General features: G+C 47.7%; 1 protein-coding gene across 2 annotated transcripts in view; it reads left to right on the plus strand.

Annotated features, from left to right (window-relative positions):
- The window catches only part of SHARPIN (SHANK associated RH domain interactor), a 1065128-nt gene that overhangs the window by 92099 nt on the left and 947326 nt on the right, over positions 1–25703 (plus strand). For both annotated transcript variants that reach the window (XM_069621811.1, XM_069621812.1), the window contains exon 3: positions 15025–15216. In XM_069621811.1, the coding sequence (XP_069477912.1) occupies positions 15025–15216 (192 nt within the window). The remainder of the gene's footprint in view (positions 1–15024; positions 15217–25703) is intronic.

Here is a 25703-nt window from a genome sequence, read left to right on the forward strand (position 1 = left end):
CAGGTCAGGGCTCATCACATTGTGCAGATGGTGGACAAGTTTCAAAGTGCCCAGTGTCTCCCGGATTTTGACTTCCTAAAGTTGCTGGGCCTCATGGCATCTTGCATCTCTCTGGTGCCGGAGGCCAGACTGCGGATGAGATGTCTGCAATGGGCTCTCAAACTGCAGTGGTCCCAGTTCTCGGGCAAGATGTCGGATCCCGTTCAGACTCTGGTCTCGGTCGCACACGATCTTCTCTGCTGGGCTGACGGAAGGAACCTGCTGAAAGGGGAACAGTTTTGGCAACCATGGCCGGAGGTGACTATTGTGATGGATGCTTCCCTCACAGGATGGGGTGCGCATGCCAGCGAGCTGACCGTCGGCGGTCGTTTTTCTCCGTGAGAGTCCAGACTCCACATCAACCTGTTAGAGCTGAGAGCCATCAGGCTTGTCCTGAAGGCTTTTCTGCCGACTGTACAGGGGGGGAAGAGTGTTCTGATCATGACGAACACAGTGGCCTTGCATTACCTCAACAATAAAGGGGGGTGCGGGGTCACTCCCGTTGTGCAGGGAGGCAATACAGCTCTGGTTCTGGGCTATTGAACAAAGTCTTTTGATCTCGGTAGTTCATCTGGCCAGAGACAAACGTGGCGGCGGTCGCTCTGAGCAGGCAGAGCGCAGTCTCTCACGAGTAGCAGTTGGCTCAGGAAGTCTTTCTGGAGATCTTCGCCCTTTGGGGAACCCCGCAAGTGGATCTCTTCGCCACCAGTGTCAACCGGAAGTGCGAGAGATTCTGCTCGAGGGAATTTCCTCCGAGAGGAGCCTTGGGCGGTGCATTTGTGGTGGATTGGTCATTCCCGCTGCTGTACGCCTTTCCTCCAGTCCCCGTCATTCCTCAAGTGTTGACGAGGTTACTGAGGTTCGGGACCCGCATGATCCTTGTGGCTCCGGATTGGGCCAGGAGAGCGTGGTACCCGGACCTTCTCGAAATGTCCACCTGCCCTCCACGACGTCTTCCTTACCGTGAGGATCTGCTCTCAAAGGAGAGGGGCCAGGTTCTCCATCCAGAGGTCGGGACCCTCGACCTTCACACTTGGTATCTGAAAGGTTGAGATACAAGGATTGGGACCTCCCAGATGATGTGATGGAGGTGTTGCTTTCGGCCAGGCGGCCAGCAACAAAGTCCCAGTACCGTTGCCGTGAGTTCTGCGACTGGTGCAGGAGACAGGTTGATCCTTTCCAATGTTCCATTCCTATGGTTTTGCTCTTCTGCTTTCCTTAGCCCACAAGGGCCTTCAGGTGGGTACCATTAAGGGTTACCTGGCGGCGCTGTCCATATTTAAGCGTTCATCTGAAAAGTGTTCTTACTTTAAGATCCCTTTGATTTCGAAGTTTCTAAAAGGGCTGACTAATGTGTTTCCGCCGTCCCTTTTCCAGGTGCCGGTTTGGGATTGGAATTTGGTTTTGAAGTTACTGATGGGTGCTCTGTTTGAGCCCTTGCACGTTTGTCCTTTGAGACATGTTTCAAGACAGTGTTTTTAGTTGTGGTTACATCCGCTCGCAGAGTGAGTGAGTTGCAGGCACTTTCAGCCAAGCCGCCCTTTACTGTTTTCCATAAGGACAGGGTTGTCCTTCGGATGCAACATTCTTTTCTGCTGAATGTCCTGTCTGAATTTCATTTAAGCTAGAAGGTAGTTCTTCCGGCATTTTATCCTCCGCATCCTGGCAAGGAAGAGGAGAGGCCCCATAGGTTGGATCCTAGGAGAGCTGAGTTTTTATATTTCACGGATGTCCCGGGTCAGAGTGGACGATCAGCTATATCGGTTATGCTGGACACCTTTTGTGCCTGGCTGTTGCCAAACAGACCTTGTCAAGGTGGATTATCCTTGCTATTACTGATTGTTACCATCTGTCGGTTAAGGACCCTCCGGTAGGATTACGTGCTCACTCTACTAGGGGAGTGGCTACCTCCGCTGCCCTTCAGCGGGAGGTTCTATCCGAAATATTTTTGAAGCAGCCACATGGGCTTCTGTACATACTTTTGTCAAACATTATGCCCTGGATTTAATCCACGGGCGGGATCTGACCTTTGGTAAGGCGTTTCTTTAGTCCGCCGTTTGATTGGGTATTCTAAAGTCTTTTCCCACCTCCATAGTCTGGTACTGCTTTCGGAGTCTGTCATAGAATTGCAATACATTGGAGGACACAATCCCCTCGAAGAACAAGTTACTTACCAAATCTGGTAATGTTCTTTCGATGAGATGTTCCTCCGACGTATTCCACATGGCCCTCCCAACCTGCCCCTCTGGAGAATTTCCTATGTGATTGCAGCTTACGTTTCCGCAATGCTATCTGCAGTCAGACTGGCAGGAGATTGGTGCCACATGTTCTGGGGAAAAAACTACAACTGAGGCTACGGGCGTCGTGCGTCCTATATATAACATCCGGTGACGTCGAACCTCGAAGGGGTTCGCGAGGAACCTGGGATCGACGCCATCAACGCAGGATGCCCTCTGCCGGAAATTTTCCGAAGCAGCACATCTGTGGACATTACATGTCATAGATTTGGAATACGTCAGAGGAACATCCCATCGAAAGAAAGTTACCAGATTTGGTAAGTAACTTTTACCATCTAAGAAGTGCCTCGCCTTCATAGACTTTGCTCCAATTGACTTTGGCTGTCCTGGCTCCCTGCAGACCCTTCTATTCCAGTTGACTTTGATTCGTACTGTCCCTTATAGGTGATAAATTGATTTTAAACTAATATTGCTGGAAAAGGTTTTTAATCTATACTTCATTGGAATATTTAAAGTGCTCACATGCTTTGAGAACCTGTTTAACCTTTTTCCTTCTTTAACCTTTTCTTCCTACCAACCTCAGAATTTACAAAGTGTACTAGTGATAAATGCAATTACTGTCCTAGTTAGTGAAGTCACCTCAGGGTGTCGGAAGTGTGCAAGAAGCATCTCTAAAGAGTATCTACTAGCTTTGTGTTAATTGTGAAAGTATTTAAAGTATATTTGATAGTGGCATACATTGCCCTTTTTAAAGAATGCTTATTTAAACATTAACGTTAAATAATTCTTTTAACTAAACCTTGAGTGCAAGTGTTATTTGGATATTTGCATTGGTGGATTTCATTGCTACAGCTCTAATTTGCCCCCACTTGAGATAAGTCTGGCTGCTCAGTCACACTACCAACTTATGTAGTACAGACCTATACCAATAGGTGGTTTATCTAATACCAAGAGGAACAAGGGTTGTGTAGTCTCCCACTGAGTACCTACATCAATTCTTAACACTTGTGTTGGGAAAGCTTGAGCGTGTACTGTGCTCCGAAGTCCTACCTTGTCCTGTGCTGAAAATGTTGGGAAGGGAGACCTCCAGTACCGCATCCGGACTTATTTGTGAATACTTCCTTCTTTCTTAAGAACATTGTCCCACACTTATTTTGTATTTAGAGTAAGGATTTAGCAGTAGGTTTGTTAGTATCGGCCCTTTTATTTTGACAAGACGCCACAAGGGCTGCCTTATTTTTGTTCTGTCGAAGCTTGCTCCCATCTTAGATTTAGGTTTCGATTAGGAGTTTTTCCAACCTACCTTTGCAGTTTAATAAACGCCCTTGAACTGTGATCACTTGTTTCTGTCTTTACTGTTGCCACCATGTGTGTCTTAAACCATATTGTAGCCGTACCTTGCATACAGTAGACGTATTGGGGCCTATTTCACCCCTTTCCATATCTTGCTTGACATGCAATATGTATAATACACCATTGCAATTTTCAAATAACTCACATTTTATGATATTACTTGGCATTGCAATGCCAGCCAATACACCACAAATTAAGAGTGTTTCACATTATAGCATATGAGAGCTGCTAAGAAAGCTCAGTGGATTGACTGCTTGCTGCAGCTATCTGTGTTTTATCTGCAGGGTGAATCGCATTAATCCAACTCCGCTTTTCATCCTTTTTTTAAAAAAAACAATGTTATTGGTTTTTACAACAAACAAAACAAGCAGTATTTATGATATTTTAGCATCATGTAATATCGTTAAGTATCTATCGCTTAACCCTTACCCTCCCCCCAACTCGAGTCTACTCCACTTCGCATTCTGCTTCTTTCCTCCGGGGCAACCTCCCCTTCCATATTTTCAAAAGTTTCCTGATCGCTTAAGCAGTCCTGGGTGGACCCATACAATGTGGCCACTGTTTCCAGGCCGTCAGGGTTTCTGCTTCCTCCGCCCCTCCTAACCGCTTCATGCCATACCGCCGTTTCTGGTTTGGTCTATTTCTGGAGGTCACTCCACCAAACTTCTTCCTTTGGTCTTTTGCATGCTTTCCTGCCCATGGCAATTCTGCGCTTGGCAAGTATATATGCCAAGTCCTTAAGCTTGCTCACATGTTTAAATTGGTGCGGTCAGGGGACCCTACCACTCATGTCAACACTAAGTTCAACGTTTAGTTTAATCCCTTTCTCGTTTAATCGGTGGGCTACTTCTCCCCAGAACTTTCCAATTTCTGGACATGCCCCAAACATGTCATCCATGCGTTTTCTTCGCCAGATTTTTTGCCATGTTTGTCGTTCTGCGTTCTTAAACCGATCTATCCTCTGGGGAGTGATGCATGCCCTGTGGGTTACATATAGCTGTATTTGTTGTAGCCTCGCGTTCCTGGACACTTTTTTATGGTACCCTTGAGCCCGCTCCCATAGTCAGTCACTCATGAGTTCCCCGGCTTCCTCTTCCCAATCTCGTCTTAATTGGGTCCACCCTGGACATCAGCAGCTCATAGATTCGAGAAACCTTATGCCCTCCCTCTGCTATATCATATATAGTTTCTATGGCCAGGTTAGGTTGATCTTCCAGTATGTCAGACCATGTCTCTTTGATTCGCCGAACCATTCTAATATAAGTAATATGCTGCCCTACGTGTAAACCCGTTTACTCTACCAGCACCCTGAATTTCTTTACTTCCCCGTCCTGCCATATGTCTCCCATTGTTGCGATCCCCACTTGTTCCCAGTGCTTAAGAATAGTCTTCCTCAGTTGCATGTCTCCTCCGGTCAGTGTCGCTAATGGCACTTGCGGAGAACACGGGGTAGGGTTCTCCATGACCTGACAAGCTTTGCGCCATATCTTCCAACCCAATTCCAACATCCTCGGGCGTCCTCTTAGCTCAGGTTTGGGCAGCCATAATCACTACTTTCAGAAAAAACTGGTCACACTCAGATCTTAACAGTCTGGACTCTGATATTGTGTCTTCCATTAACCATTTGGCCACGTATTGCAGTTGACTGGCCAAATAATAGATCTCAAAGTTAGGCAGTTTTATACACCCTTTATCATACGTGTTCTGTAACTTCCATAGGGCAATTCTGTTCCTAGTTCCATGCCGAATAAAGCCCTTACATATGCTCTGGAGTTTAACAAAGAAACGCTTTGGTGTCATATATGGCATGTTCCCAAAAGAATTTAGCCTAGGCAATACCACCATCTTCAACAGCGCCCCCCTCCCCATCATAGCCAAGGGGAGCTTAGTCCAGAACCTCAAGCTATTTTCAATTTTCACTACCGCTTTCTGAGTGTTTATATTCTGCTTCCACCGTGTGATAAAAGTCAATCCCCAGGTATCTAAACGTGCTGGTCTCCCACAGTATTTGTAAGACTGGCAGGTGTTCCCGCGGGACCCCTATATACACCTCCCGAGGGGGAATATACACGATTTCTTGGGGTTAACTGCAATGCCAGAAAGCAACACAAAGCGCTCCATTGCTTTTAGAATGCATTGAAGATTTTCCTCAGGGTATCTCAGGTATAGTAACATGTCGTCTGCATATATTGAAATTAAGTGTGGACCCCCTTTTTTAAAAAATCCCGACTTTCTCGTATTGTTGTCTCGGGTATATTGCCAGGGGTTCTAATTCTAGGATGTACAGCATCGTAGACCAAGGACATCCCTGTCTGGTGCCACTACTGAGTTGCCAATTCTCTGAGATAATCGCTCCCTTTTTTACTCTTGCTAGCAGTGCACTGTATAGTAATTTCAACCACTTGAGGTACCCGGGTCCCATCTCATATCCTCTAAGAGCTGCCATCAGCCAAGGCCATTTAATAGAGTCCAAGGCCTTCACTGCAACTAGTGATATAATTGCAGTCTCGCTCGAGTCTCCTACTGTGTGCCCTATGACCCGGTGCAGTCTGAGGTTGTCTGATATGCTTCTGCACGGGACATATCCGGATGTATTAATCTGCTTATGACCTGTCTCATTCTGTTTACCAACACAGCCATGAGTATCTTGCTGTCCTGGTTCAGCATAGACAACGGTCTGTGCGACCCACAGTCCGTGCTTGGCTTATTAGGTTTGGGGAGTGGGACAATCTCTCTCAGGGATTCTGTTAATGTCCCCATTTCAAATGCTTCATTTAACATCGCGAGCAGCGAGGGGAGCACTTCTTTACTAGACATTTTGTAAAACTCACTGGGAGTCCATCCGCTCCCGGGGTCTTGCTGGTGGCTAGTTGCTCCACCACCGCTTCTAATTCCTCCAATGTAATTGGTGCATATAGGTCTGCACGCTCTTCAGCACTTTTTGGCTGGCCAATATCCTCTGTTTCCATTATCTCGCTACTTTCACCCCCTCCTACGTCCCCGTACAGTCGTTTATAGAATTTGAGGAACTCTACGTTCACGCCCTCTTGGGTATCCAATATTTGCCCACTCTTCCCCCATTACTGCTCTGATCTTTGGTCTTGGGGGGGGGGGGGGGGTCTCATTTTTGTACAACCATGCTAGCAACCTCCCCAGCTTGTCTCCCCCCACGTTTTTGTCTCTATGTATTTCTAATAGTTTAGATTACAAAATCTCTCCCAGTGCCCTGCGCATTCCTGCTGCAATTGGTTTATGGTTTCAGCATTCTCCCGGGAGTTACCTCCTTTACCCAAAACTGTCTCTAGTTTGCCCTCTACCTTCTGCAGTTCCCTTAGTATGGCTCCCTGCAGCCCTTTGGATTCGGCTACAGCTGATCTTCTCATCACCACCTTAAATGCTTCCCATAGAGTGCTGGCCGATTCGACACTCCCAGTCTTATTTTCAAAGTATTCTATCTTCTCTCAGGTCCTCCCTGGACACTGCATCTTTCAATGCTTCAGCTCTGCGTCGCCACGTTGGGATCCTAGCTCTTGGAGGCAAATATTGCCATGTTAAGACCAATGGCGAGTGGTCCGAGAGGACCCTCGCTTTGTACTCTGAGTGCACTATTTCCGCCGTCATCTCCTGTGAGGCAAACATATAGTCTAGTCGTGTGTAAAAGTTCTGAGAGCAGAGTAATGCGAATACTGTATCGTGTGGGTGGTGTAACCTCCACATATCCTCTAGCCGGAGGTCTACCAACAGGGTCTTTAAGGTTTTGGCAGCAGGGTGGGCTTGTCTGATTTCCTGTCTGACCTGTCTACCCTTGGGTGTAACATGCAATTAAAGTCGCCTCCCCATATCACTGCACCCCCTAGGTACGGTCTCATTTTGCTATATAGGGTCTTGAAGTAAGCCACTGTCTCTTGATTCGGGGCATATGTATTTATAATGCATATTTCTCTATTTTCTATTGTTAGTCAGAATCCTGTGCAGTGCCCTTAGGGACCACTACACACAATTAAGACCACAAGTGGTAATACAAGTTCACCTTTAGCACAAGCCTGTAGTTGTAGCAGTAGCGGAGCAGCCAGGCTTATCTAGAGTATATGAGCAGTAGCAGAGATTACACAAAGGGACCACAATTACTGTGACTCAAGCAAACACTGACTCAAGGTTTCGGGTAAAAAAATATAAGTACATTTATTTTTAAACCATCTGTAAAACACAACACTTCTATAAATTCAAAACCACACGTAAAAACTACAAACAACCAATTCTCTTGGCACAGACTAACTGAAGGTAAATGTTTTGGCAGGCCGGTGTTGTGAAACAAAAGATGTTACCAGGAATACATATGCGATCACTTTTTGACAGCTCGGTCGTCATAACGAAACACGTATCCGCGGCAGGGAATGTTACCGGGGCAAAAACACACTTCGCACCTGGGCTAACCAGAGAAAGTTGGGGGCAAAAATCTTAAGCAATACTTTTGTCAAGGCAGACAGAATCGGAAAGCACTTGCTGACAGAAATACAAAAGTCAATAGGCCGGAGCCAGTATCAAGTAGAACCGGGTTCCTGTTGTCGATGATCACACTGTCGGATAGTTCAAGATTCAACGTTGCTGATGGAAGACGAGGGTAAGCCTTGGATGAGGAGAAAAGGGATTCACCCTAGTTCCTTGCAGCAGAAACAGTACCTTATTCAATGAAGAAGCTGGTGCCACGGCAGTTGTTCCTGGTAGTTTCCTGCAGACCCACGGTTCCTGTGGCTTCGGTCGTGGAGACGAGAAGGACGTCTGGAGGGGTCTGTACCAGAGATGAAGCCAGCATATGCGATTGTGAATAAAAGGTGCGCTCCTTTAAAACAGGAGGCTCTTCAGATGGCTATCCGGACCACTACAGCAGGGTGCAGCGATTACGACCACGAAGAGGATCCTCTGGCTGTGGAAGATGAGCTGGTTGACCCCACCATGCTCAAGGGAAGAAGAATCCGGACTGGATCTTCTCTGGTCGTCGAAAGGTAGATATCTCAGGACTGCAGCAGGGCTTCACCGGGACGGGGTAGTTGCAGCAGCCGTCGTCTTCTCCGCTGCTCTTCGGTTCCTTGTAGTTCCAGTGGCGACTCTGACTTCCAGCCCAAGAGTCGTGCCTTTTTATGCGAAAATCCCCCATTCACACAGCCTGCCAACCACGTCAGCCAATCATGGTAAAGTGCAACTTGTGTTTCCTAGGATACCCTGTGCAGGGGGTGACTACACCCCTCCCTCACATTCAGCCCACTTAGCCACCCAGGCGCCTCGAGGAGGGCTTCTTGGCAGAAGCCCGCCAAAAGATGTTGAACAAAGAAAGCAAACCTGGTATGCCGCGCAAAGTAAAACACAAGAAGGACTTTAACAAAAAGAAATGGCGACTAATCCCAACCTGAGCAAAAAGAGTATTTTGTCAAGCGGGTTTATGTTCGAGGCTAATATAATAGCCTAAAACAATACCACGTTTATATAGTAAATCGTGGTAGAAGTTAGGGTAGATACCACTGCCACCAGCCAAGTCTAAATGTTGAGGCACAGACAACAAGGGGTATGACTTAACCCTTTCCAGTACTCCATGTAAGATGGGTTGTACTGAGTCTGTAGTTTAAAGTGACTATGTAAAGTTAATGGCAATTTTACCTGTTTCTGGGGGTCAGTAGTCGGCCCCAGAAAAAGGGGTCATTGGAAAGCCTTAGAGACAACCCCTTGTTACTGCACTGAAGGTGCTGTGTAACGCACACAACAAGTTGGGCTCATGGAGTGGTGTGCTCCAGAGTCCAAGATCACACAACAAGTAGTAATGCACATGACAAAACACAGGTAAGAGGGGGGAAAAGAGGCACACTCTTACCAAGTGGAACAATAAACTCCAGAAATCTAGCAAAGCTGCTGGGGGACTCACTAGGTGAGGGAAATTAGCCATAGAATGAGAATTCTCCCTAACATCTATCACTCCCCTTATTGCCACCATCCTCCCATCCGCCTCCACTGTGGCCTGTAGCAGTTGGAAAGGGACATGTGGTGCTACCCAAGTAATCACCCCTTTGGCGTAAGCCGAGTACGTTGCACCTATGGTGGTCCCCTTCCATTTCCTCTGTATCACCTTGTTTCTCTTTCGTGAGATGTGTTTCTTGTATTAGGGCTAGATCTATTTTCTGCCTTCTTAGATACACCATGATCTTGTTCCTCTTCAGGTAACTGTTGAGGCCCCTGACATTCCAGGTAATTATCTTAAGGTCCCCCATATTTCAGCCATACCCAGTCCCCTCCATTGTCCCTCCTCGTCATCTGCTTCCAGTGCTGTCGCACGTGTGTGTAAGCTCGTTCCCTAATGCATAACTCTATAAATCCCCAAACTCCCTTCCCTCCCCCATGCACACAATTTCCACTGCAAACTCTCAACCTCCCCTCCCTGACCGCCCCCACCCTTCCCAACCCCAACTGTTGCCCAGCTCCATCCCTGGAACTCAGGCGATCTCGCATTTGTTCCTATCCTGACTACGCTGGTGCTAGGATCCCAGCAGTGGGTCACCAAACTACTGGTGACCCGACTAATCTTATCTAATGGGGTATGAGTGTGGGTTCTCTGTGCCTCCTGCCTCTGTCGCATAATGTTCTGCTCGCCCTTATTCTGCATCACAGGTCTATAATCAAGTCCCAAAGTCATAGTTTCTACAGCACCTCTGTCTCTGGGACCAATGCCTCACATCTATGTGCCGCTCTCCTTATGCTCAACTGTTCCCGCCGGACAATTCTGTGTCCAGCCACTCCATGGCATCTTCCGTGGTCTTGAAAAATATTGCTCTGTTCCTGTGGAACACCTTCAGCTTCGCTGGTACATCAACATGTATTTATAGCCTTCGTCACGCAATCTCCTTCAGTTCCAAAATTTAGTCATCGCCTTTGTACCTGGAGTGTGTAATCCGGGTAGACTGTGATGGACGTTGATGCTCTTTGTATTGTTCCTCCTTTACGGAAGTATTCTAGAATTCTTTCTCTGTCCCGGTAATTCAGCATCTTGGCGATGATCGGCCTCGGGGGAGCTCCCAGAGAGGGTCTCCTTACCAGGACTCCATGTGCTCTCTCCACCACAAATCCTTGGGTGAGTGCCCATCCCTCTTTCTTGCAACAGCATGCTCTCAATATAGTCAGTGGGATTCGATCCTTCCTCCCTCTCTGGGAGTCACACAATACGTAAATTCTTTTGTGCGTGTCCTTTGGCCTCCCCAGCCCTATTTTCCAGGTTGTACACTTGTTGTCGCAGTGCGTGAATCTCTGAGGCGTGCGACGCGCAGGCGGCTGTGTTCGATTTCACTTCTTTTTTACAATTCGCCTGTGCGTTCCGCTGTTGACCTCGCATCTTGTCTCAATAAGTTTACATACACTTGTACTGCATCAATTTTGGATTCGAGCGACTTTGTGTAGTCATTGCTGTGTCCAGTTTCGTTCCCCATGCCACCTTCAAGTCCGCAATAGCCTCTAGAATCTGCTGATCGCTATGTGTCGGAGGTGTATCCATCTGCGAGCTCCTCTTTGTTCCTGGCTCACTCCGTTATTTGTGGCGTTTTTGTGAAATCCTCCAATGTGGATTGCTTCCCTTTTTGTCTTGGGTAGTTTAGATGCCATTGCGGTATGGCCGGGCGCCGCAGCCCGAGGCATCTAGGGCCAAAATATTTTATACGTGTACATGTGCCCGTTCACCTGGTGCTAGGGTCTGTTGGGGGCTGTCCCCTATGTTGGCCGGGGCCAGGGTGCGTCTTCTTAAGTATAAGGTACTGTCAAGGATGGCACTCTATATAGAGCGGCACAGAACACCCAGAAAGGGTTTGGGTGGTGTGCCAAATAAAGTGGACAGATAGGAACACACACAGCGGAAAGGAAAGGGAGCGAAGAGTGGGCAAGAGTAGCAAGGGAAAGGATACAGAATGAATACCCTCTTGGGGTGTGTGCAGATATAGGAAAAGAGTATTCCACGAACCTTGGAAATACTCTAGCCTTCTGCACAGTTTGCTATAACAGAGGCCCACGCTATTTGCTCATGACTTGGAACAGCAGCTATGGGTGTCTGTGATGTAGAAACGAGACAAGGGAAGGGGCAGAGGTTGACTGATGGGAACCAGCAGACAAGCTCTGTACAAAAGGGTCTACAAACAGTACAAGAGAAGATACAACAGACAAATCCAGGAAAGGAGATGATAGCAAACTAGCAGAAGGATATGAAGGGAAAGTCGAGTAACAGGATATGAAGGCAGAGGACAGAAGGGTAGGTGGAGAGCTCAGAGGAGCAGGAAGGCAATGAGTAAGCCCACAGGAGTGGGACTGTAAGGTAGAAATATCAGAGGAAAAGGGCTTAGGGCAACAGAGTAAAGCAGACTGCACGGTAAGGATCCCAGAAGGGCCGGGCAGTAAGGAGTGAACTCTGAGGGGCAGGGCCGCCGAATGTAGAAGGTTGCAGAGGGCTGCTAGGCCGAGGACCCAGCGGGAAAAAAGGTAGGGGGTAGGCAGCGGAGCGTGATAAGCTGCAAGTAGGTAGCCCAGAGGACAAGGGCTGTTGGCAGCCGGAGAAAGGTAGGCTGTAGAGCAGGGAGCCCAGAGGACAAGGGCAAAGGCAGCCGGAGAGAGGCAGGCTTTAGAGCAGGGAGCCCAGAGGACAAGGGCTACGGCAGCCGGAGTGAGGAAGGCTGCAGAGCAGGGAGCCCAGAGGACAAGGGCAAAGGCAGCCGGAGAGAGGCAGGCTGCAGAGCAGGGAGCCCTGAGGACAAGGGCTAAGGCAGCCGGTGTGAGGTAGGCTGCAGAGCAGGGAGCCCTGAGGACAAGGGCTAAGGCAGCCGGTGTGAGGTAGGCTGCAGAGCAGGGAGCCCAGAAGACAAGGGCTAAGGCTGGAAAGCAGCAGAGCATGATCAGCTGCAATGTAGAGAGCCCGCAGGGCAAGGGCGGAGGCTGGAAGGCAGCAGAGCGTGGTCCGCTGCAGTGTGGAGAGCCCGGCAGGGCAAGGGCGAAGGCTGGGAGGCAGCAGAGCGTGATCCGCTGCAATGTGGAGAGCCCGGCAGGGCAAGGGCGGAGACTGGAAGGCAGCAGAGCGTGATCAGCTGCAGTGTGGAGAGCCCAGAGGAGCAGTGCTGAGAGGCAGGGAGCCTGGAAGGCTATGGCTGGAGGCAGCAGGGTGGAGCAAGCAACAAGGCAGGGAGCCCAAAAGGCGGGGCTGTAGGCAGCAGGGTGTAACAAGCTGCAAGGCAGGGTCCAAGCAGGAGTGAGGGTAAACAGCATACAAGGATCCGAAGACAGACGCGAAAGGTGGAGGAAGGACTCTCAATGCAAGAGGCTGAGCCACTGCAGGCAGCAGCCTTTATACTGCCTAGCCCAGCACAGAGGCAGGCTAATTGGTTTCACCTGGCGAATCACACCTGCAGGCAATCGGCCACCTCCCTTTCTGTTCCTGGGCTGGTGGAAGCAGGACCAGACTCTAAGGCTTCTGGGGGGTGTAGTTCCATAGAAAACCAATAGGAACGGCCAGGAAACAATGCTTGCGGCCAGGTGCATTATGGTATGCGTAGTTAGTTGACAATAATCATTAAGCAGCAAAGTCCAAATGGAGCATAAATGGATGTGCCCATGGCGCAGGCATGACAGGTACTTAAATATTCATTTCGTTTCTGGAGTCCTCTGCCCTCCCCCGGGTCGCAACACGCTATATGCAATTCCTAGGTCCAATTTCAACCCATGCCCCTTATTTCTCCGTGCCCATGTTGGTGGTTGTTTCCGGTATCCACAGGACGGTATTCTGTGCGGCCTCCTCATGTACCTGTCCCGACTACAGCCCCTTTTGTTTTTTTCCCCTGTTGGTTCATCCCTTGCGCACCGGCTGCAATCTTCCTCCTGTGTGCAGCATCAGCTGTGTCTTGTCTGATTTGGTCCTGTGTTCATTGGTAATTCAGATGGCCTCTTTCTGTTAGCCCCACGATTTTGTGTTTTGTGTCCCACTTTGCTTTTCCTATCATAAATGCCTTGTTTGGGGCCTTCCCTGTTGGTCTTCAGAGCGTGTACCCCGCTATCCTGTGCCTCCTCAAGCGTCTTCTTTGGCACTGCGCCGAAAGGAGTAGCCATACCTTATTGCTACCTTTTCCTGACTGCTTTCACTTCGCAGCGTGTGTTCCACGGTGCCCAGATTGTGTTGCAGTTTCCATTCTTCCGGTTCGCCCCATATAGCTTTCACTTTTAGGCACAGTACTTGTCCTAATCAGTATTCGTGGTCAGATCCCCAGCGCAGTGTTATAATTGTAGAAGCTGCCTGTTTATAGTGTCTTTGCAGGCTATGCATAATGGACAGCACCGATAAGGCGATGAGCTCTCCCCTCCCCTGAGGGGCCCGCTTCGTGTGCCCCATTTCTTACGGTTTCAGATAGGACCTGGTATGCTCCTTGTCACCGGAGCCCGAGATGGTGGCTCTGTACATGCGCTCTGGTCCTCGTACTGCGTGTGACTGGGGTTGGTGCACCTTTGTGTCCAAATGCACTTCCCTCAGTGCCCATATAGATTCCCTGATAGGTGCTTCCCGGTCACATTCCTTCCTGATTATCGGTGCGGAGCTCGGTCTCTCTGTCCGCGAAGTCCGTTCTGCCCATGTCCTTTGTTAGTTCAGGCGGCCATCTTGTCTGAACATTTTCTCAGAGCCCGCTTCTAGCTTTTTGTGAATATCTTCCTTTTCCTAATACGGTTTCAGTTCCCGCATAGCTCATCCATTGCAGCCAGCTTTCCTGCAGATGTGCCTCCGTTTGGGGCCAGTATATTGTAGTTCTAGCGGGCGGCAGTTCAAGGATCTTTTTCGGATCTGCAGGAGCCCCAGAGCGACTCGACCACTCGTATGGCTAGCTAGCCACGCCCCCCACTCCGCTTTTCATCCTTCCTGAGATCTATAAATGAGAACCCACATCGGTTGGGTGATAATTGTATGTACACATGTTCTGTGTACAGCACTTTAGGGAAAGCGCTGTATAAATAGCAAATCATTATCATTCTGGGAGAAATACCTGACAATATGGCACTGCTTGCCCTTAAGTCTTTCCTCCATGGCTACACTGGGAAGTTCCTTCACAGAACAATTTGGGGTTGGCAACATTTATTAGTAAAGGGACTAATGACTGATCTTTGATAGACACCTCTAGATAATTTGGTGTTTTAAAGTAAACTGCGTTTATTATTTCTTGTAACAATAATTCGAGGGTAAGGTCATTGGTTGATGATTTTATTTTCATGCTTCTTTTTGCTTTCAAGACTTTTCTTCTACCTTGTTTGTATCTGTGATATTCCTTACGTTTTGGCATTCTGGTTTTAATGTTCACAACAAAAGTAAATTATATACTTCTCACACATGTATTCTTTTCAGCTGCAGCTGTTAACTCTTCAAATTTGCACAGCAATGCCCTGCCTCAGCCTTTACTTCCAGTAATTGGAAATCCTTTTCGAACCACACCTGCTGAACTTAACACATCAGTAACTGCAAGCACTGGCAACCCCTTCCGAACAGATGTCTCAGATGAAATTGGTTCCTCAACCTTCTTCGACATTGCAAAGAAAGGTAAACCTGCTATTCCGTTGGTTGTTAGATGGTATGCAGTATAAAGTTTGAAATGAGGATTTGATGGGCAGCAGACAATACCAGCATCAGGTTATCAGACAACACTTTAGACAGGAGCCAACCCTGGGAGACCCAGGAGCTAGTAAATAGTGCACCGAATATCAATCTAATGAGATGAAAACCTTGTCCATTTGTTCCATTTTGCATTAAATGCCTTTTAGATGTCTCCTGATCCTTCTTTGTAAACATTCCCAAACACGGATGTTAACTTCGCATATGGCACCAGTTTGTTTGGAGATCCAATAGTAGCTCCAATTATGTGTTGGAATCAAGCTAATATTGGGCGCCTTTTTTTTTTTTAGGTAATTTTTATTAGGCTTTGTAATGGATAAATACAGGGTATAATCAACAATTAAACCATTATAATACTTGCTAACCAATAGTCCAAGATATGAATTTAAGTTGAGTTAACAAATAAAAGGCATAACGTAGTGTATCAAGGTTACAATAAATGTAGAGATACACTAAAAGTTCCTTGCAAAACTCTAACATCAGAATTTATTGAGGCAATATATGAGAAATATCTGAAAGGACTACAAAAACACAAGAACAAAACAGACGGGACAATACAAGACACAAGAGGAGAAGGAAGAACAGACAAAACAAATTGGCAAAAAATTAAAAGGACACTGCTGAGGAGGCATTAAGATATTCGATCAGTGGACTCCACATATGATTATATTTACATACGTCAGAGAAGTGGTGCAACCCTTTTCTAGTGAATGTAGCATAAATAATTCCACCAAGTAGCATAAGATAAGCGATCAAAACCTTTCCCGTTAGAAGATATTAGATGAAAACCAATGAAGACAAGTAGGTGAAATAACTTGGGAGAGGAAATGTTAGTTAAATCGGAGTAACCATACGATCCAATAATTAGATTGTCAAGATTGAGTTGTGCTGTAAAATGAAACATTTTTTGTAGGTATCCAAATTCTTTCCCAGAATAAAAATTAAATTTACAGTAAAAAATAGTGTTTAAAATCACCCGTACATTCTTTACAAGACCAGCATAAGGTTGTCAAGTTAAAAGTGAATCTAGAAATACGTTTAGCAGTAAGGTAGGCTCTACTCAAAATAAAAAAGGCAGTCTTTGTGGCTTTGGATATGTTAAAGATTTGTAGTCGTACTTTTTCCCAAGTGACAGCAGTATATTGGCTAGAAAGATCGTTGATCCATCCATTTTGGACATGTTGATTGGTAGTTGACACCTTGAAATCAGAAATAAAGAATTGGAAAGATTTGGTAATGCCAAGGTAATTACTCTAGCAACTTCTGTATATGCAGCAAAGTCTGAATCATCCAGGTTGAAGATACAGTGTAGAGTATGAAAGGGGATCGGAGTATCGTAATAAAATAAATGATGAATACAAGTGATGCCTTTACTATACCATCTGCAAATGATTTTAAAATCCACTTTGAAAGGTAGGCTCTTGTTAAACCATAGACTAACTTTGCTACGGTCCAAAATGTCAGAGGAAATGGAAAGTAGGCTTAACCAAGCAATCTTAAGAAAGCGCAAGATAGGGAAAGTCTTAAAGCCGGGCCATACTGACATGTTCAGAATTTCTAGATTTTTGAAAGGAGATAACGAGTTCAATTCAATCTTACACCAAGTTGGGGAGATATTAGATAATTCCACATTATGTAAACATTAAATAAATTGCTTCAAGACAAATGCTTTGTGGTAGGATTCAAAGTCTGGGAATTTAACACCACCTTAATTCTTCTGGTGCTCAAGTTTTTTTTAGAGCAATTTTCGGTGTTTCATTGTTTTCATTGTTCCATAGGAATTTGAGGAGAATAGTCTTTTTTTTTTATTTATTTATTTATAGAAGGCTTTGGGGAAGGAAATGGGAATCATAGACAACACATATAAAATGATTGGGGCAATCATCATTTTGATAGTATCAAGCCTGCCCCACCAGGTTAGGAACAAGGGAGACCATTCAGTAACCATACTTTCAATAGTTGATATCACAGAATCTGCATTAAGTTTCAATAAGTGTGGAATAATTGCAGCTACAATAATTCCTAGGTATTTAATACTTGTGGTGCATAACATCCTAAAGGTATCCATGCTGTCCGAGATCGGGAAGCTATCAAGAGGGAGGATTTCAGATTTGTCAAGATTCAATTTATACCCTGAGATTTCTGAAAATGTATGAATAGATGAGAGCAACTTTGGTATAGATGATTGGGGATTAGAAACATAAAGCAGGATGTCAACAGCATAAGCAGACAGCTTAACAGTAGTAGAATTAATAGAAATACCTAAAATGTGATCATTGATTCTCATACTTTCAAGGAAGGGTTCTAGGGCTAAAACAAAAAAAGTGGAGAGTGGACATCCCTGTCTAGTACCCCTTTGAATTGGGAACAAGGAGGTTAACGTCCCATTAATGAACATATTAGAGGGTGGAGAGGAATACAGGATCTTAACTAATTTAATAAAATTAGCAGGGATTCCATGCCAAACAAGTGACTTGAACATGTATTGCCAATCCACATGATCGAAAGCTTTCTCTGCATCAAGAGTAATGAGTACACGTTGATCAGGGAGAGTGTGTTGAAATGCTACAATATTAAAGAGAAGACGGGTGTTGGAAGTACTATACCGACCTTTAATACCTGTTCTACGTTAATCAAATGGGGCATACATTTGTCAAGTCTATTGGATAATATTTTAGCAAAGATTTTAGGCTGTGTTACTTAACGACATAGGACGATCATTTTTAATTAAGGATGGGTCCTTGTTGGGTTTTGGAAATAAAACAATTGTAGCTTCGGCAAATGAGCCTTTGCTGACACCTAATTCCAAAAAGTGAGAGAACAACTGAAGAAGATAAGGGGTGAGAGTATCTGAGAAGGTATCATAGAATTCAATCGGTACGCCATCCGGGCCTGGGGCTTTATCTTTTTTCAAATCTTTAATTGCTTTTTGAATTTCAGAACTATCAATGTGGGTGTCCAAATCACAGAGTAGTCAAATGAATTCTAGGATTTGATATAGTAGATAAGAAATTGTCAATGTAATCAAGGTTAATTGAGGTTTGTGCATCATAAAGATTTGTATAAAAACGTAGAAAAGCATCAAATATTTTTTTGGGTTAAGATTGATCCATTATCTAAATGAATATGGGTTATTGAATTCTTTTCTCTTATTACTCCTACGTCCCGTCCCCTTTCCGCCATGCTTATGGGACATCTCTCCGTCCTGTGGGACGGCACCGGAGCACTTTTGTAAAAAGCATCCACATTTTTTTCAAAATTTTGTCCCTCCTCTCTTTACTGCGCGGGGCCCGGCACGCGGCCGTAACCCCGCCCACCTTGGCTCCGCCCCGCGCATCGCCCACCAGTCCTTTTTCTCAGCAAGATCGGGGCCAGACGCACTTGCATCCTCAGAAGATTTTCTTCCGTTTTCCCCTCTCTGGCTCTCGCTAGCGTTCGTTTACTAGTCTGTCTATGTCTTTTTAAACTAGATTTTCCAGACTGTTCATCGTGTCACTGTCGCTTCGCGAGGGCGGATTCCCATCCTCTTTGTTGGGACTCTTGTTTTTACTGACTCCCTTTCGGTCCGGGCTCTTCAACGTCGGTTGGAGCGGTGGGAGGAGGTGTTCGGACGGACTCCTCCTTCGCATTTTCAGGCGTTCATCGACGAGAAGAAAAAACGCCCGGTAAGTTCTTTGATTTTCAGAGCACCCCGGCCGGGGGATACCTTACCGGGTTCCTCTCAAGCCGGGAGAGGTGTTGATCGCTCTGTTACCGGGGTTCGCCCTGAGGTGCCTGTCGGGCCTAATAATTCTACCAGAGTTTTCTCCGAGGGTCTCCGTAAGGGGCCTGTGATCACCGGAGTACACTCCGAGGCCCCTCCTGTGGGGGCTGTGTGTAGACCCAGTTCTACTGAGTCGTGGGGTACTGGAGCTTGCCCTGAGGCCGTTCTTTTGGCATTCCTCAAAAACAAAACCGGCGTACGCCCCGAGGTCTTGGCTGGGCTTGAGGTTACCGAACGCATGTTCGAGGCCCGTGCCGATAAGGCTTCTACCGGGCCCAGGTCCGAGGTCCCTCATACAGAGGCTAAGGCTACCAACAGATCTGAGGGGCCGGGCAAGGCTCTGTCGGTGCCAGCGCACCGTTCCCGCTCTTGTGGTAACACCAGATCTGTTGAGGGGGCAAAGAAGAAAGTTTCTTCTTTTACTGGCAGTGCGGAGGCTCTTCCTTCGAAGGCTCAGTTGGCGGTTGGTATGTCGCAGAAACATTCCAGGCCTCATAGTACCGGCTCTGCCGAGGTTCCTTACGTTAAGGCTAAAATTAAGACCCCTAATCCATCGACGGGGACCCCTGCCTCACTTCCTCACGTGCCGCAGTTCCCCTCAGATGAGGACAAAATGGCACCCGTTCCCACCACGACCACGGCGGCCATTTTATGTACTACCCCTACAACTACGCCATCGGCCCCTGGTGTAGGGTTCGGTCCTTCGGGTGAACCTAAGGTCCCTTGTGCGCATCCTTACCGGGCCACCTCATGAGAGGCCTCCTCAGGTTCCGAAACAATCTCCTGAGGACGACTTTTTCGGTAAATTTGAAGCGCTTATGCGCACCGACCCCATGAGGGAATATTTCAAGGGGCTTTTCAAGGAGATATGTCCACCCGCGCCTCCGGCTCCACCCGTCCCGTCGGTGGTTCCGCCGGCGCCTCCCTTGCCCGTGGTGCCTCCCCCTGCGCTTCCGCCTGTGCCGCCATTGTCCCCAGTAGACAAGGCAGTGCCTGACTCGGCTCAGCAGGAGCCGGACCTGTCAGATGACCCTCAAGGCGATCAGGACAACGAGGACCTGTCCCGCACTACCAGAGCTTTCCATGACCGGGTACTGGACATGAGTTTATTAGATGTTCCGGTGCCCGAGGCACCTGCTCTGCAGGAGGGCGTGCTTTCTGGGGCGTTCACCTTGTCTCCTTTGGAGCGTACTGGCCTGTTCTTGCAGAAGGACTTCTGGCCGAGGTCCGAAGAGTTTGGGAAAAGCCACAATCGGGACTTTTTTGTAAATAAAAAGATTAACGCGAGGTACAGGCTACATTCCTTGGAAGAAGTGGCCTTGCCGTCTTGTCCGCCTCCCTCCTCCACAGTGGTGGCTGCGGCCACGTTGCAATCCAGACCTGCAACTTCCTCCTCCACGACGGCGACTCAGGTCTTGGGAAAGGAGGACAAGCTCCTGGACTCCCTAGGGAGAAAAATCTTTGCGAATTCGGCCTTGCAGCTCAGGCAGGCCAATGCAGAATTGATTTTGGCGGGAGCTAACATGCGGATGTGGAGAGGTCTGTCGGAGTTTGAGGAGCATATCCCGGTTGAGAAGCTGGAGGATTTCAGAGGAGGCCTTTCCGATGCCAGGGTCTTGGCCCAGGATCTCCTGGAGGCTGTGGCTCATCACGTAGATGCCTCGGCTCGGGGTCTGATGTTGGGGGTTGATACCTTGTGGCAAGCATAGCTGCATGCCACTAAGTTCTCGAAGAGGTGCAAGACAAGGTTCTGGACCTTCCATTTGAGAAGGAGCTTTTTCACTTTTCTACTGATGTAGAGCTCACCAAAACCAAAGACGGCACTCAGACGGCAAATCTTTGTCTGTTCTGGTTAAACCTCCCTTCAAGACTCAAAAGCCGTTGTCGCAAGGTCGACCTTCCTCTGGTTTTAGGAGCTTCCTCGACCGCAAAAATCGCAGAGTGGATACTCCTGCGGGGAATAACCGCCGTAGACAGCGTACGCGGTATTTCTCCCGCTCCTCAGCCTCCTCATCAGGTTCAGGTGGCACCGCCACCGATAAACCTGCCAAATGAGGGTTTTCCGCGCTCGCACGAAACCCCGGTGGGAGGACGCATTGCGTCTCATTGGGAGGCGTGGCAGACCATCACAGAAGACAGATGGGTCTTGTCAGTCGTTCGAGTGGGCTTCCGCTTACCTTTACCCCCTACCCCACCCCTCAACCCTCCTTTTCAGCTGTCGGGCTCACCCTCCCTGAAGGCCGAGGTTCAGAAACTTCTGCTCCTCAGAGCTGTGGAACCCGTTCCCCTTGGGGAGCGAGGGGAGGGCTTCTACTCCCGGCTGTTTACAGTGCCCAACCCAACCAGGCTGGCCTGCGCACCATCCTAGACCTTTCCCAATTCAATCTTTCCCTACCCCAAGAGAAATTCAAGATGATCACGCCCGGCCAGATTCGCTCCTCGTTGCAGGCGGGCGATTGGCTCAGCGTGGTGGATCTTCAGGATGCGTACATGCATATCCTGATTTGGAACCCACACAGGAGATGCCTCCGTTTCTCTCTGGGAGAGGAGCACTTCCAGTTTCGGGTGCTTCCTTTTGGCCTCAGTTCGGCACCGCGTGTCTTCACGAAGATGATGTCGGTGATCGCGGCCCATCTTCGTCTCCAGGGTATCCATGTGTATCCCTATTTGGACGACTGGCTCCTACGCAGCCCTTGCCCGTTGGCAGCAGCGGGCAACCTCCAGTCTCTCCTTCAGCTCCTGTTCCATCTTGGGCTGTTGGTGAGCTGGCGGAAATCCTCCATGACTGTCTCACAGGACCTGACTTTCCTGTGTTTTCGTTGGAACACGATCGACTGCCGAGTGTATCTGACCGGGGACAGAATGGCGGATTTGTTGGCCACGTGTCAGATGTTTACGTAGTCGGAGTGCATGTCAGCCTGGTGGTTCCAGAGGCTTCTGGGCCTCATGGCCTCGTGCGTGCTGGCTCTTCCTCTTGCTCGTCTCAAAATGAGGAGGACCCAGATGGCTCTTAGGAGTTCCTGGCGTCAGGCTGTGGACCCGGATTCCAAACGGATAAAGATTCTGGATTCCATGAGAGTGGACCTGGACTGGTGGTCTTCTCTCAGCAACCTGTCAGTGGGTGTCGGGTTCCAGGACCCAAGCCCCATGGTGACGATCACGACAGACTCCTCCCTTTTCGGGTGAGGTGCGACGTTAGATCTTCTTCAGGTCTCGGACCTCTGGTCACCCCAGGACAAGCTCCTGCACATAAATCAATTGGAGCTTCTGGCGATTTTTCTGGCGCTCAAGGCGTTAAGATCTCTCATTGTCAACAAGGTGGTCTGCATAAGAACGGACAATGCAGTGTCAATGTACTACATAAACAGTGCCTCTCGTGGATCTGGCCATTCAGATTTGGGAGTGTGCCGTGCTTCATGGGGTCTGGCTGCTTGCAGTGCACATCCCGGGCCAGCTGAATGTCACCGCGGATGCCCTCAGCCGGCGGACAGTGGTCAGCTACGAGTGGGAGTTGAAGGCGGAGACCCTATCATGGATTTTCTCACGTTGGGGCACACCGGTCGGTGGACCTCTTCGTCACGGCGGTAAACAAGAAGCTTCCTCAGTACGCCTCCAGAGGGGGGCTGGGAGCCTCCTCGCTGGGGGACGCACTCGAGATCCCATGGCACAACATGAGAGCTTAGGCCTTTACGCCTCTTCCTCTGGTTCATTGAGCATTTTGGAAGTTGAAGCGTTCTGTCAACTGTTCTCTTCTACTGATAGCTCCGTGGTGGCCGGCCAGGTTTTGGTTCTCAGAACTTCAACAGCTGTCGGTGTGTCCGCCGATCAGGTTACCAGTAATTCCCGATCTTCTTCACCAAGGGGAACAGCAGATGTGGCACCCCTCCCCACAATCGCTCAACTTGGCGGCATGGTGCCTGAGTTCACGGCTCTAGAGCCTTTGGGTTTGTCTGCGGATAACATGCGCATTATCTAGGCAGCCAGGAAAATTTCGACCAGATCCCAATACAAGAGTAAATGGCTCAGGTTCCGTCATTGGTGTTTGAAGAAAGAATTGGACCCGAGGGTGGCGACGATTGACACGGTGCTGTCCTTTGTCTCCTCCCTAGCAGAGTCAGGTGTTCACGTCTTGTCCTGCCGGACTTATCTCTCGGCGATTTCCGCCTACCTCTCTACAGACCGGTGTTCTTATTCGTTAACTAACCCGGTGGTGAAGAGACATTTTGCCGGTTTGACACGCATCTACCCTCCAGTTCGTAGTCTGCAGCCGCCCAGGGACTTAAACGTAGTCCTGACGGCGCTGTGCCATAAACCTTTAGAGCCAATGACTACGGTTGACCTCAAGTACGTGTCCTGGAAAGTGGCCTTTCTGGTCGCCGTTACGCCAGCGAGGAGAGTGAGTGAGCTCCAGGCATTGTCGATGGAGCATCCTTTCTTGGTCTTTCACAAGGACAAGGTAGTCCTTCGGACGAACCCAGCTTTCATACCAAAGGTAGTGACGGAATTCCATCTGAATCAGTCGATTTCCCTTCCGGTCTTTTTTCCGAACCCTGCCTCGGAGGCGGAAAGGGTTCTGCCGAGCTTCGGAGCTCTTCCCAACTGTTTGTGACCTTCGGTAAACCCGAGGGCAGGCCGGCGTCTAAGGCATCCATTTCCAGATGGATTGCTGCCTGTATCACGGAATCTTTCACCGTCCAAAAGCTGAAACCACCTAAGGGTATCCATGCACATCAGGTGCGAGGCAAGGCAGCTGCGGTTGCTTTTCAGAAGTATGTTCCCTGGGAGTCCATCGCTAGAGCGGCTACCTGGGCCGCCCCATCTGCTTTCTTAAGCATTACTGCCTCGATATGAGCTCTAGGGCCGACGCTCAGTTCGGCCAGGCTGTGCTGAAGAACCTTTTTCAGTAAGGGGTATTTCCATCCACCCATGGTTCCTGTAAGGAGTGCTTGGGAATCTCCCATAAGTATGGAGGAAAGGGGACGGGACGTAGGAGTATTACCAGGTTACTCACCGTAGTGACCACCTTACTCCTAGTCCATAGTCCCCTTTCCTCCATACGCCCGCCCGCCGTCCCCTCTAATAAGGTTCCGCTGTTATTGCTAGTGGGACTTGGACCCTGCGATAGAAAAGGACTGATGGGTGATGCGCGGGGTGGAGCCAAGGTGGGCAGGGTTCATATGAATCTCTGTTACGTGATGTTCTAGACTTCAGGGAGTTGTAGTGCCCACGGACCTACAAAGACATTTCAATCTCTCACTTTGTTGCACACTTTGTCCCACGTTAAACTCGTGTGGTTAAAAACATCTAGCAGTTGGGAATAATAATGTTCAACGAGTGGATATGCCTACAAGGCTGCCTGTCCTTACTCGAAGATACTAAAACCTACATGATTCTTGAGCATGATCCAACAAAAGAGACCCAACGTATGATTGAAGAAGTGGTGAATGAAGCAGCAGAAGAAAAGTGGATCACAGAGAAAACCAAGGATTTTCTATTGAATAAAAATCCATTTCTTCCGGTATTCTACGGATTACCTAAAGTTCACAAAAATCGAACAAATCCTCCATTCAGGCCGATTGTGGCAGCGACCGAAGTGTTTTTGATCCACTGTCTAGGTACCTGGATAAGTTACTTCAACCAATTTATTCAAGCAACATCAACTTATCTAAGAGATACCACTCACCTATTGAATATTTTGAACATGTTAGATCAAGTTGAAGAGAACTGGATACTGTTCACACTTGACGTACAATCTTTGTACACATCAATCCCTCATGAAGGAGGACTGGAAGCTCTAGAATGGCTGTTACTTCAACAAGAATTTTTTCCATCCAATAAAACTTTTGCTATTCAACTTACCAAGGTGATTCTTTACAACAATTACTTTAGATTTCAAGGTCAATATTATTTACAGATATCAGGAACTTCAATGGGGGCAGCCATGGCCCCGGCATATGCAAATACTTTTGTTTTATTTTGAAACACAGCATGTTCTAGAAAATCCAAGATGGTCAGACAAACTGATAATGTGGCGACGTTATATTGATGACGTTTTTTCAATATGGAGAGGCACAACAGAAGAATTGGGAAGTTTCATTGTATACCTGAATTCATGTAACAGTCGTATTAAGTTTACCCTTGAAATTGGAACACCGGCAGTACATTTCCTAGATACAAAGATCTACCCAGAAAATGGGAAATTGCAAACAATGGTTTACAGGAAACCCACTGATGTGAATAACAGTTTATTCTTCACGAGTCATCACCCTCAACACCTGAAAAACAATTTACCTCCAAGCTAATTGCAAAGAATCAAACAGATTGTCTCAAATGAAAATACATGTGTGGAAGCGGAGAGAGAGAATTGATTCTATGATTTGAAGAGAGGATTCCCAGAAAAAATTCTAACAGAAGCTAAAGAGAAGTGCCAATTAAAAAACAGATCAGATCTTCTGATTCAAAAAAACTAAACAAGACAAGGATAATCCTCCACTGATCTACCTGTCACAATACTCCACAAAAAGTACACAAATTAAAAGGATATTGCATAAAAATTGGAAAATTACTAGATTGGACCCACAACTCTGTACTTTGTTCCCAAAACCACCGCTAATGGCCTACACAAGAGGAAGAAATTTACGGGACTCATTGG

Source organism: Ambystoma mexicanum, chromosome 5q (assembly GCF_040938575.1).
Source record: "Ambystoma mexicanum isolate Mex_15411 chromosome 5q, UKY_AmexF1_1, whole genome shotgun sequence".
Taxonomy (NCBI): domain Eukaryota; kingdom Metazoa; phylum Chordata; class Amphibia; order Caudata; family Ambystomatidae; genus Ambystoma; species Ambystoma mexicanum.